The 13256-nt window shown below is 46.2% G+C and overlaps 1 protein-coding gene across 3 annotated transcripts in view; it reads right to left on the bottom strand.

Moving 5' to 3' along the window:
* Positions 1-13256, bottom strand: part of phka1a (phosphorylase kinase, alpha 1a (muscle)) — a 65536-nt gene that overhangs the window by 27914 nt on the left and 24366 nt on the right. For all 3 annotated transcript variants that reach the window (XM_074699248.1, XM_074699249.1, XM_074699250.1), the window contains exons 18-24: positions 13001-13188; positions 8978-9139; positions 8812-8900; positions 8590-8735; positions 8148-8301; positions 6888-7046; positions 6675-6804 (exon numbers count right to left, since the gene is read on the bottom strand). In XM_074699248.1, the coding sequence (XP_074555349.1) occupies positions 6675-6804; positions 6888-7046; positions 8148-8301; positions 8590-8735; positions 8812-8900; positions 8978-9139; positions 13001-13188 (1028 nt within the window). The remainder of the gene's footprint in view (positions 1-6674; positions 6805-6887; positions 7047-8147; positions 8302-8589; positions 8736-8811; positions 8901-8977; positions 9140-13000; positions 13189-13256) is intronic.

The following is a 13256-nucleotide window of genomic DNA, read 5'->3' as shown; positions in this document are numbered from 1 at the left end:
ATCATTGGAAGAGCACTTGGGCAGCGACTGATGATGTGGATGCCTGCCCACGCCCACCCCACGCCCACATCAGACCAAGGCAAGGCAAGGTACCTGGGCTTTGGGAAACAGCCGCTGTTTAAGGGCTGAACAGTCCACTCCCCCTCCGCACTACGTGGTTTGGGACGGCCCTTAATGTGGCGGACCCTCTGCGAGAATGCGCAAACGGAGGGTTAGTGTGTAGAAAGAGTGAGTAGGGGGCGGTTTGGGATTGGGCCTCTGAGTTAACAACACTCAGTCGTGGTTTTACCCTCCACATTCTTACCACCGCCATCAGAGCTCACACTGGCCCCTATTTATCAATCTTGTGTAGGAATTGGTGCAGATCTGGGTATAATTCTCCTCCACAGACGGATTTCCCTCGCTGCACCGCGCTCCCCACTGACATGAAACTTGAGTACACAAACTCAGACCTGGCATGGGATCTGAGGGCACCCGAAGCCCACGTTCAGATTGATAAATGCCGATTTGTGCAGGTAATGGAGCATAAACCCATTCTTTAGGCTGACGCACGTTTGATAAATGAGGGCCTCTGAATATAAAGTGCTCCCAGACTGCAGAACAACACAACACAACACCACAGGTACACCCTCTAACTCTGTCTTCTCTGCTCGTCATGTAAACGGCAGTGTTGCCAACTCCTCAGCATCGGAAGTGGCTAGAGGGCCGCCCACAAGTTGCTAGAAGTCGCCAAACCTTTTTTGAACCTGTGGCTGCCTACCTGTCAACTGAGCGGTCCTAGTGCCCGTAGTGTACAGCAGGCCATTAAGGCAGGCAGCCACACACACAATGCATGGCACACAAAGAGAAGAGAGCGACAATGAGAAGTCGCAAAAAAGTCGCTAGATTTGTTGCTAGTCGCTTTTCTCTTACTTTCTCGCTAGGGGTGTCCAGAAAATCGCTAAAAATAGCGACAAAATCGCTAAGTTGGCAACACTGGTAAACAGCACACACGCTGTACTCCTTTGCCTTGAATTGCACATGGGCATGATCGGAGCTACATACTCACTCCAAATTGGGTAGTAAAATGATAAAAGAAAAACACAAATCAAACAAATAAAAACCAAGTGAGGAAAACCAGACGGTTCAGGGTTTTTTCATTAATTATTCCATCCCTAAAACTAACATATTCATGGCAACGTTCTCTACAGGTTGTTTACCTCATTAAGAAGTTTTCTGACAGCCAGCTTTACTGCCTTGCCGCTGCTGTCAGCCGGCTCTTAAACACTCAGAGCGAGAGAGAGCAATGAGGAAGGGGGCGTCCCACTGACAGGACGCTGTTTTGCGCTTTCAAAGTAAAAGCACCTGACTTATTCATCACAAATTTTCCTCCTCTGCGGTGTAATTTTTTTTGGGGGGGACAAATGCGCCTGTCTTAAATATTGGGGGGGGCACGTCCCAACATTCCCCCCCATTTCCTAGGCCTATGCTTTCTGGATCAGCTACTCTCTAGTGAGAGAGTAGCTCTGTAGAGTGGTAGAGTCAGTTTTGTTTCCTAGTTTGCCTGGTTTTGTCCCTTGTCACAAATGTGAGATAGGGTTTCCTTTTTATCTTCTTTGGTATCTCAGCATAGCCTCAGTTAGTCTTTTAGTCTCCCGTGAAGCTTCTTATTTAGCTTGACTCCTTAGTTGGTACCTTTCCTTGGCCAATGCTTGTTTTCTGTGTCCCTCAGTTGTTAAATAAACTTTTTGCTGTGAATTCTCTGGTCTGCTGTGTCTCCAAGTTGTCCTGCACTTGAGTCTCTGATCCGCTCCAAGACATTTAGAAATACTTTCCAGAGTTCACTTAGAAAGGGCAGCAGAAGAGGGGTAGCAATTCTGATTGCAAACAAGACACAATTTTAAAATTTTGAAAAGGTGAAGGACAAAGAAGGCCGTTACATTATGGTGACAGGTAAATTAGGAGACCAACTGGTCACATTGCTCAACGTATATGCACCCCGGAGGCAGACAAACACTTTTTCGAGGTACTATTTGATATTATCACTCTAGAAGCAGAAGGGATAATGATTTGGGGAGGTGATATTAATGTTGCTCTAAAACATAACATAGACACAAACAGTACTAAGAAAAGTAGTTAAACACACCTGGCCAGATTCAATAGTATCAGGATAAAATTGGAGTGCTTAAAAAGTCAGAACAAGAGCATAAAACCATAAATGACCCAGAGAAGTACCAACACGATGACGTTGGTGGGCCATGCGCTTGTGATACATGTTAAAGTCTGGTTCATATTGGAGCAGTGTGACTGCTGGCTTGGGCTGAACAATTATCGTTTTCAGATCGAAATCCCAATTTTAGACAATGCAATTTTGAGATCGCCAAAGCAGCAATTTTTTGCAGCGCTCCTGACTGACTCAGGATCTGTTGTGTCAGGTATTATACACATTCTGTTTTCCAAATTGTAGACAATCTATATGTTAAAAGTGCTGGTAAGCAGGTCAACAACACAAAGCCTCTGTTTAGGAGTAGAAGTTGATGAAAACAGATTATTTATCATCACTATCGATGATTAAAAAATCGTGAATTGCAATATCTGCCAGAAAAATTAGATCTTTTCCTAAAATCATTCAGCCCTACATGTGAATATCCCAAAGCCTGATTTGAAGAAAATCATGAATCGAATTGAAATCACAATATCTGCCAGAAAAATCGCAATTCAATCTTTTCTTAAAATGCTTCAGTGCTTCAGCACAGCACAGTTTGGATGGCCAGAGTGACCACGTCCTTTAGTGTTCTAAAGGTAGCCAAAATGCACCCTTAGGTGCCCTGTTGGGAGCTAAATCACACTAAAGTGCCCTCTTGTGAGTTAAATGACACTAAAGTGCCCTCTCTGGGGCAAAAACACATACTGAAGTGCCCTCTTTGGAGCTTAATAAGATGAAAGTTCCCTCTTTGGGGCAAAAACACACTCAAGTACTCTCTTGGGCGCTTAATCACACTAAAGTGCCCTCTTTGGGGCAATTACACACACTAAAATGACCCCTTGGAGCAAAAACCCATGCTGAAGTCTCCCTTTTGGAGCCAAAACTCATGTTTAAGCGTCCTTACGGTGGAAAAAAACAGTAAGCTGGCTTCCTGGATGGCAGAGTCATGGAGTGCTTCCCAATGTGCCAAAATGCAGTCTCCTATCTCCTCTCTCCTCTGCGACACCGGAAGTGCTTGTGAACAGCCATATTGGAGGACATTCCAAAGCGCCAAATGCGCTCAGAGGATAGAGGAGAGAGGAGAGAGGAGAGAGGAGAGAGGAGATTGAGCTGGAGGAGGCATAATTGAGGAAACATAACCGCAGGCTTAGCAGAAGTCTTTTCACTGACAGACACGCCCCCTTATGACGTATCAGAGCCGGCTATAAAGTGTCAGCTGTCCACATGCGTGAAACGTGAGCTCCATGGAGCAAGATAAGCTGTTTAAGTGTAAAGCCTGGCTCACACTACAGGATTCTCGGCCCGATTTAACCCAGATTCGGTTCTCCCCACAATCAGGGAAGAAATCTGGTCGGGGACTAAAATCTGCCCCGACGTTCGGGGCAAGATTATCTTCTAGTGTGAGTGGTTGACAGATGAATCTTTAGCCCCAAGACTGTCTCACAGACTCGTCGGAGCCGCGGATAATTTTCAAACATGTTTGATATGTATCTGGATGATTACAACATTCATTCTCACTGAGGATGACAACAGACAATTAGAAAGAGCCCCAGAGACCGGACAACAGACAACAAACACAGGCTCAAAGTGCAACTGAAAGGCTCCGGGTCAGCTGACTGCGCGCTCCACTGGCCCACTCGAGCCAGTTCAATAATGCCTTTAAAAATAACACATAACCACGCCATTTTCATACAGTAGCAAACTGTTGTTTTATCAGTGATGGGTGTGAGATCATGTCATTATTGTTTGATACAGCAACATTTTCACCTCTGTCCCTCTACGTGCTCGTAATGGATGAAAGGCACCGCTGCAGACAGCTCCACTTCTCTCTCCTCCTGTCCCACCAGTGAGCTAAAAACCTCAGATCAACAACTGAGAACATGTGGTGTATCTCTTTCTGTGGACACATAGGCAAATCTTGGTGAAATTCTGTAGTGTGGTGGTCAGTATTTTCGAATCTAGTAGTTAGTGAGTGCTTAAGATTTAAGAGAAGATGATCTGTGAAGATTCTCCTTATGTGTGAGATACAGCCTGATTTCAGAATCTTATAAGATTTTTAAAATCCTGTACTGTGAGCCAGGCTTTCGAAAGAGCTACAGAAACCGGACAACAGACAACAAACACAGGCTCAAAGTGCAGCTGAAAGGTCAATAATACCTTTAAAAATAACACATAACCACGCCATTTTCATACAGCAGCAAACTGTTGTTTTATCAGTGATGGGTGTGAGATCATGTCATTATTGGCTGATACAGCAACAGTTTCACCTCTGTCCCTCTGCATGCGCGTAATGGATGAAAGGCACCGCTGAAGACAGCTCCGCTTTTTTCTCTCCTCCTGTCCCACCAGTGGGCTAAGCAGTGCTTATAGCAGAATAAACACAGTATTTATGAACACAAAGTGGCCCCAACATAAGAATTAAAAACTATCAATCTGGGCCTGGGAAAACGTGACATTTTTCTTTTTCGTTCATGAACTTACTCATGTTAAACTGATCTAAAAGTGAATATGAGCTTTCCACGGTCGAGCGCCCTGTTGTCTACATTATTTTCCTTAATTTAGATTCTCCCGTGTGTTCAGATCGGTTTATCCAGCTGTGACACCATCATCACTAAAAGACGTTGCTTCATGTGACACTCCGGAGGAGAGGACATCTCAATGCTCATAAAATGAACCTCCTCGTCTCCTCTCTCCTCTCTTCGTTTTCTCGTGTCTCTGGCATGCATCTCTGGTGGGCGGGACTAAGACGCAAGTGGAGGAGGCGAGGAGGGAACTTTGGAGCTTTGAGAAGCACCCATGCTCTATGTGCCTCTTTTGTTCTTTTTGCCACTGCCCTTTAAAAAGTCTGTGCAAGCCGCAAGTCAGAGCTATGGGTAGGTCCTTAAGCTGCATTTCCACCAAGTAGTCTGGTTTGGTTCAGTACGGTTTGGCACAGTTTGGTATGGTTAAGCCTGATCTGATATGCGTTTCCACAGCAAACTGTGCCCCCTTGTGGTAGGCGGTGTGTAAACTGGATGCCAAAAGCCGCATCTGTTAAGTAATAGTGGGACCCCACGGCAGCTCAACACAGTGTACCCTGGTAATAAATCCAACAAGGGAGAAAAATGCAGCACAGTAAACAAAGAGCAACGATGGAAGACATGCAGCAATTTGTTTTCTTTGTGATGACATGTGGCTCTTAGATACAAAGTGCAATCAAGCTTTGTTTCAGAGAAGATGTGTGCCGCCGGAGAAATACAGCCACTGTCGCACAGTAAGTGACAATTCTTTCAACGGTCTGTGCAGTGTTGTAGCTCTACCTTCCGAGATCAGATCAGTTTAGTCTGGCACCCCTATGGAAGCGTGCCAAAAAGTTGTACGGCTCATCTCGGTTATTTGGGGATCTTTCCTGGGATCAGTCAGTGGAAACGCTGTGAAATGTGTGCCATGCGGAGATGAACCAAACTTAACCGCTCGGTGGAAACGGGGCTTTAAGTCTCGTAAAGCTGTTGAGAAGATCTGGTGCCTCAAAAAGGCTGTTTTTCTTTTTGACATTTTTATTTCTAATTTCTTCAGCTTAAAAAATAAAACAAGAAGCCATATCGTCACCCTAATTAAAATAATGACCTAAGTCATTTTTTGCAGAAAATGAGTCTGGGAGCACTGGGCGACTTTCACAAGCTGAGCGTAGTGGGCAAGAAGGAGTGTAGACTTTGATAAGGGACCCCAGGTAGGCAGGAGGTGTTCTTGTCAGTGTTTTGCCTACTCATTATATGATTGACCAGACGTTTGATCGATTGAGGTTGGAGTTATTTACGTTTTGAGTTTGCTTTATGGGATGAAAAGAGAGTTAATGGTCAGGTTTCAAAAAGATGTCAAAACTGGGTGTTGGAAATGGGTTAAGGTCCATAAAAAACCCAGCAAAGAAGACCTGGAGAAGTGAGGAAAAGGACTGCCTAATGACCAATTTGATTTACCTGACATTTGTTTAATTTAACTTGGGATATTTCAGCTGTGAGTTTGCACTATGAAATGAAAGGGCAGTTAAAGCCAGTTTTAAAGTTGCTTAAATCACACTAGAATGTTAGAAAAATTGGCCTAAGTCACTTTATTCTTCAACGTTACATGATTGTCAACAAATTTTCTAAGCATGTCAACGGCCATCCACTGTGAAAGCCTTTTTGATTGAAACAATGAATAAATATCATATGCTCAGTATTTCGTAACATTCTTTGTGTTTCCCCAAAAACTTGAAAAAATTACTTAGGCCATTGTTTTAAAAGGGTGACAACATGTGAGTTTAAATCTCCTCTGTTTTGTTCTTTCTCTGTTTGTTACTCAGCTCTTTCAGAAAATGAGTGATTGGTTGATGATGGATTACATGAGTGATAGATTGATGATTTAACTGTCACTGACTGTTTTCTAAATAACACAAAAAACCTAAAACAATAATTACATTACAGCTATAACTCTGGATTACTCTTTCTGTCTTCTGACATTTCGCCCATACCTGAGCAGTTGAGGGACTGAGCGAGCTCGGTGGCCATCACCTGGATAATGAGACCAATCCGTAGTCTGAACATCTCACTGAAGAGGTTGGGCTGAGTCCTGATGCTCATGGCGAGGTACACCATAATCTCCTAAAGAAGAGAGGTAGAGACAGATTAAAAATGATAATAAAGATGATGATGCTGATGATGACAGTGGAAGAGAAGGACAGGACCTGGGTGAGGATGGCCACGCTGATGTTGTTGTCGCTGGCCCCATCGATAAGACTCGCAAGCTGGTCTGGAGGGATCGGGGCTGTGATGGTTTTCTCCCTGGGCTCAGGAGGTAAACCCACAGTCAGGTGTTTCTGATGAGCGAGCAGGTCAGAGCACGCCTGAAGATGCATGCGCCGAAGATACAGGCATGATTGAGTTTTATCACATTCATACCACTCTGATACGCACAGGGCTGGAGCTGAAATATTTGTCTAAAACTCTCAAACACACCATAGAAACAAGTCAGAGCGAAGTCTGATATTTCTGGAAGCTCTTTGAGTTTTGAACATGTCACCAAGTTGACTTGAATCTCATCTGAACAGCATGTAGTGTCTCTATTAGGATTGCACTATATACCGATACTGAGAAAGTATAGATACTCCCTGTTTTCAAAAAGTAAACCATACCACTTGTTTTAAGTGTTGATACTCCATGGTATTTTTTTTGCCCGAATCAGAGACATTTTGTCTCAGGCAACCTGTGAGTCTGCAGCCACCAAGCTGGGTTCTCTCTCCTCTCTGAGGAGTGGGCGGAGACTTGTTCTCTTTCTTAAGTGTGTGTGTGTTGTCGTTAAATTAAATTAAACAGTGAGCCTGTATTATCTCCGTGGGTTGTTGCATGAACATTTTCAGTCTGACTAAGTTGTTAACGTGCATCTTAATCATCTGATCTCATGCTGACTACCTCACAGTTTGATTTCTTAATGCATGCAAACGTACAGACATCAGGGCTGTTTAAGTCTGGCAGGGTCATTTTACCTGCTCATTAATGTACAAAAATTACTATTTTCTGGTTTTCTATTGAGTGGAATTATTCTTGAGAATTATAAAGAGTGCAGGTTTCCTCCAGGAATTGATTCTGCATGTAATCTATACAACTTTTTGTGTGTGTGTGTGTGTGTGTGTGTGTCTTTGTCTGTGTGTAATATTTGCACAATTTAAAAATCCCCCTGAGCCCCACAGACAACAGATGTCAGAAGACTCACTTGAGGCAGCCTTTCCTTCAAGCTGCTTATTCTATTCATTTTCTGATGTTTTAGGTTTTGCCATGGTTATGGATAAAGTATCAGTATCAAAAATTTTTAGGCAGGTATCGTATCGAACTATAATTTTGGTATTATGAAAACACTAGTCTCTATCAGAGAGAGGAACCCTTAACCAAATGTCACCCTGTTTATATATAGCAGTGTTTATGTTCCCCTGTGTGTGTGTGTGTCGCACCGAGTCCAGCTCCTCCACCTTCTTCCTCAGCATGCCAGAGATCATCCTAATGAGGCTCCAGTGTTTGAGCTCGCCAACTTTCTCATAAAGGTCAGCAAGCAGGGTTCCAACTGTGGTGCCTTGCCCCTGCAGACGGGTGTCCCAGTCCATGCCCCTGTCACACACACACACACACACACACACAAACACACAAACACACACACACACACGTACACGCACACACACACACGCACACACACACACGCACACACACACACACACACACACACACACACACACACACACACACACACACACACACACACACACACACACACACACACACACACACACACACACACACACACACACACACACACACACACACACACACACACACACACACAGAATGAGCTAGAAGACTCTAAACCTCAAAGGGAATCTGAAGGATCTCTCTTCTCACTTGTCCTTGTAGAGGATGTAGAGAATATCTGCCTGGTCCTGGAGGTTCTGAGTGTCTTTGAGCAGCTGGGCCAAAGCGCTGTAGTCTATGGCTCCACAGGCCTCTCGAGGGATGCCACTCTCAGCTGTGACCTTCACCTCTGGACCCTGGAGGTCAGATAGAGACAATAAACATGAGGAAGGAAGAGGAAGAAGCAGACTGGAGAAGGATATCAGAGCTTACCTGAGCTTCTTCCACAGGGTCAGGGAGGTTCAAGTTGAGGGAGGGGTGTCGTGTGCGGAAAAGCTTGTTGGGCAGGTACATGTTCACGTCTGAGGGGGGAATCAAAGAAAACTCAGGAGGAGTTTGGTGCCCAGTGAAGCTCCATATTCAGAGTGATTGTTCTCACTGTGCACGTCCAGGTCCTGAGCCTTGTTCATCAGAGAAACCATCTCTTTGGTTTTGGTGACTGCAGCCTTGAACCTCCCCAGACCTTTCATTGGCTGCTTGGGCTTCTTGGGGGTGGCATGAGCCAACAGGTGGTCCAGGTATTGTGCTAGGTCATCAGCCTCTGGAGGAGAGGACACAGACAGAGAAAGAGACGTGACGAGGAGGAGGAGGAAAAGCATCCAGGGCTGCTGTATTTGAGGGGAATGAACTTACCGCCGTAGGAGCTACAGATCTTATTTTTCATGACATATCTCAGGAGGTAAACCTCAGGTGTTTCAAGGTTTGACTCCAAAAACAAAAAAAAAAAATTCTCATGCTGTGTAATCCAAGCTCTTAAAAGCAGGACAGTTTTCATCATTCACAATCAAAACATAGCCAAAGCATTATATAGGAGTGTATAAAGTAAGTATAAAGAAGTGCCTTCTTTAAAGCCAAAGTGCACAGCAAAGGTTCCTCTTCTGAGCCATTTTGTGCTAAGGTGTACTCTTTGGAGCAAAAACCTCCAAAATTTCCTCTTTAGAGTCAAAACCCATGCTAAGTGCCCTCTTTGGAGCCAAAAACCACACTTGAGTGCCTTCTTTGAAGCTTAACAGGTGCTGAAGTTCCCTCTAAGGGCCATATACTGTGCTGAAGTTTCTTCTTTGGAGCCAAAATACACTCAGGAGCTGAAACTTGTGCTAAATGCCCTCCAGGAAGGCAAAACACCTGCCAAGGTTCCCTCTTTAAGCCAAATTGTGCTTAACCCCCAATTCACGCATAAAGTGTGAGCACTGCGCAGCGTCACACACTACGCCACACACTATGCCCGGCACTACACCATACTTAAAAAAAACTCTGGTCAGCAATTGCATTCAAACAGCACACGTTGCAGTCCACCAGCAACACCATCAACAACAGCTGAGCGTGGCTGTTTTGCTGCAAGTCTATTTTTGCCTGAGTACGCTGCAGAAATGCATCAATCTCTGCAGAGCAGATGGTAGCAAACAGGAAATCAGACACGAAAACAATAAGAGTATCTGGTCCTTTCGAAATAAAGCACCATGTTCTGGCTTCCGATTGTAAATCTCAGCCTTGTTTATCAAAACTATGTCACTGACACGTGACCAGTCATCAGCAGGTCAGATCCAGATGAAATTCGAAATTTTGGACAAGAAAAGTTAATCTTGGAGGTGAAAAACTTCATAATTCTTTACGACACAACACGTTTTTTCTTTTTCTTTTTTTTCCCCCTTGTCTGCATTATCTTTTCTGCTGAGCACTGTGTCATATGACAGCGTTGAAAAGACCAATGCATTTTTTTTCTAGCAGTCAGATTAACTGCTATAGTGACCATCACCAGCCCTCCCTGTAGGCTACTCCATCATTCTAAACTTTATTTAACCCCTGATGTGAGCTGAAGGGGAGGGCCGTGCCACACCACAGTGTGAAAGAAGGGGAAATAATGACAGGCAGGACGAGACAAGACAAACAGAAGGGAGGACAAACGTCTACTATTGTTGATTTAAGATGACAGTTCAAGTGCTGGGCTAATTCAATACAGGAAGTAAAGGTTGTACGAAACCAGGGACACCAGAAATGTGGGGTCTTGATAGTGTGGGGAGTGTGGGCCTACGTGGATAGGAGAAGAAGTGGCATGCATCACAGGATGTAAGAAGATGTGTAATAGTACCTAACTCAGCATGCTCTGACGGGATCTATCATAACTCTTAGTTAGTCTCGACAGAAGCTTGAGTATCTGCATGCGTGTGAGGTGGTCACCGAATATCCAAGTAAGTAAAACACAGCCAGGGGCGCCCCCCTGGCCACCAGGGCATCCGTGCCCCCCCACACAGTCCCCAAACCGCCAGGCCCAGGGACAACCCCAGGACTCAAGGGGGCACAGACCTGCCTCCCCGCCGATACCAAAGACAGCACCCAGGGCCCAGAGCAGCGGCCCCCCCTGCATCGCACCCATCCTCCCCGACCACCCATCCGCCCGGCCCCAAGCCACCCCCACCCCAAGCACCCAGCCACCCCCTCGCCCCCCGCAGCAAGCCGGAGGCCCCAAGCCACCCAAGAGCCAGCCCCCCCAGGACCAGACCCCTCCCCAGAGGGGAGGCCACGAACCACAGCCAGGCCAGGTGGGGCAAGATGTGGGCATGTAGCGGTGGGATGGAGGTCCCGGCCCGTCCCCCAGAAAATCCGAGGCCATGAGAGGCCTTGGACACCGCTGCCCAAGCAACAGGGTAGCCCCCCCTGGCAACCTGCACAGGACAGCACCCCACAGGGAGCCCGCCATGCCAAGGCCCCCAGCGAGCAATAGACCGAAGGATCACGCACTGCAGCCCACCAAGGGGTACGGGAGCCAGCCGGGCCTACCTGCCCCCTAGGGCCAGCGCCAGACCCCCAGCCGCACCACGGAAGCCGCCGGCGCCACCCGCCCCCCACAGCCACACCAAGCCTATGCCCGTGACAAACTCTATACCACCAACCCCCCTCACTATTCTGTAACCTGGTCCCAGACAGGCTACATTATCCCTACACCGTGAATAGTGCAGCTAAGTGTAATGTGGTGCATTAAAACTGGGGAAGAACAGGTCGAGTGGGGGTCCACCAACCCCCCCTCTCCCTGTCTGGCCCAAAAAAGTGGATGATGTGTTGCATTAAAAACAAAGGATCGGTGAGGCAGGCGGGAGGGAAGCAGAAAGTGGCCACAGCCAAAACAGACTGCGCTCGCCCTCCAGTCCCCCCAACCATCCCCTGTATGTAGTACAGTTAAAACAGGAGGACGGGAGAGACAGAGGGGTCGAGCTGGTCGCTCCCCCTGTTACCCCCAACCCCCAGAACCCTAGGTGTTATGAATGTGTCCTGAAGTGAAAATATAAACAAAGGTGCAATGTGTGAGTGGTGAAGTGCAATTAAGAGGCAGGGCTAGTAAGGGCCGGGCCAAACCACCCAAAACAGCGCGAAGGCACGGGAGTAGCACCCAACGGCTCCCTGAACAGAAGGACCCAGGATCCACAAGCGACAATCCAGACGAGCCCCAGTGAGCAGGCGCGCCCAGCACGAGCAACAACACATTTTTTCTGTAAGGACACCAACAGGAGGCATGGACTGAAGGTGCTGAACATGCTAATTAATCACCATGCAAGTATGTTGTCACGGGGGTCTCCTGTAAGGAAAACATGTGGTTCTCCTGTGATGTTGTGATCTCAGTTATCCAGCTGCTTTGCAGCTGCACTGCGCGGTACTCCAGGGACATATCCAGTGTGAATTGGCGCGCCCCAAAATCAGAGCCCTGCGCGGCTCTCACGCTTTATGTGTAAATTGGGGGTAAGTGCCCTATAAGCAGAAATGCACTTCATTTCACTTTTTGAAGCAAAAACAAGTGCTAAATGCCTTCTATGGGACCAAAAGGCACACTCAAGAGCCCTTTTTGGATCCATAACACTTGCCAAAGTTCCCTATTTTGAGTCATAACACACATAAAAGTGCTCTCTTTGGAGCTTAAACACTAAACTGCCCTCTTGACCAGTTGAAATATGATCAACTGCCCACTTGACTAGTTAAAATATGATTAACTGCCCTCTTTTGTGGCAAAAACGTATGCTTTTTGAGCCTGTTTTGTTCTTCTGGCCCTTGCCCTTCAAAAAGTCTGCGCACGCCACTGTGCATGATACACTACATTTTTACACTATGACAGAGCAGCACCTAAAACACGCAGAACGACTGCTGCACCCTTTTATCAAAATGCTGCTCAATTCATGCAAAGCATCAAAGTTCAGTGTCTAGCCTCAGCCAGCTGCCATCAGCTGTTCATGCTGAAAAAGGATCAGTGATGATGTCACAGCAGGAAGTGGTGATTATTAAATAAAACAACATGAGCCTTTTACTATCAGGAATGGTCAAACCAGTGAGGGGAAACAAACGCCATTGATCTTTCTGTCCCTGGAATCACCATCCCTTCTCATCCATCTGTCCATCTGCCTGTGTCTTTTCTTACCATCATCATGACGTAACTCATGCACGTATCCACCGCCGTCAGCCTCATCATCATCATCATCATCATCATCACCATCATCATACTCTTCGTCGTGGCGGCTCATGCTGCTAGAAGCCTTACCATCCAGGAAGCTCAGGTGAGCAAAACAGGAAGTGGTCATTAGCTCTGACAGCTTGCCTGTCTGGATCCTGGAGAGGAGGAAGGGAGAAAAGACCACTGGAGTGAAAGATCCATATTCGTATGCATACTTCAGATT

This window comes from Halichoeres trimaculatus, unplaced genomic scaffold, assembly GCF_033239565.1.
Source record: "Halichoeres trimaculatus isolate MK-OKI-2021-1 unplaced genomic scaffold, fHalTri1.1 fHalTri1_scaffold_22, whole genome shotgun sequence".
Classification (NCBI taxonomy): domain Eukaryota; kingdom Metazoa; phylum Chordata; class Actinopteri; order Labriformes; family Labridae; genus Halichoeres; species Halichoeres trimaculatus.
The sequence above is the reverse complement of the archived record's forward strand: the minus strand, read 5'-3'. Positions and strand labels throughout refer to the sequence as shown.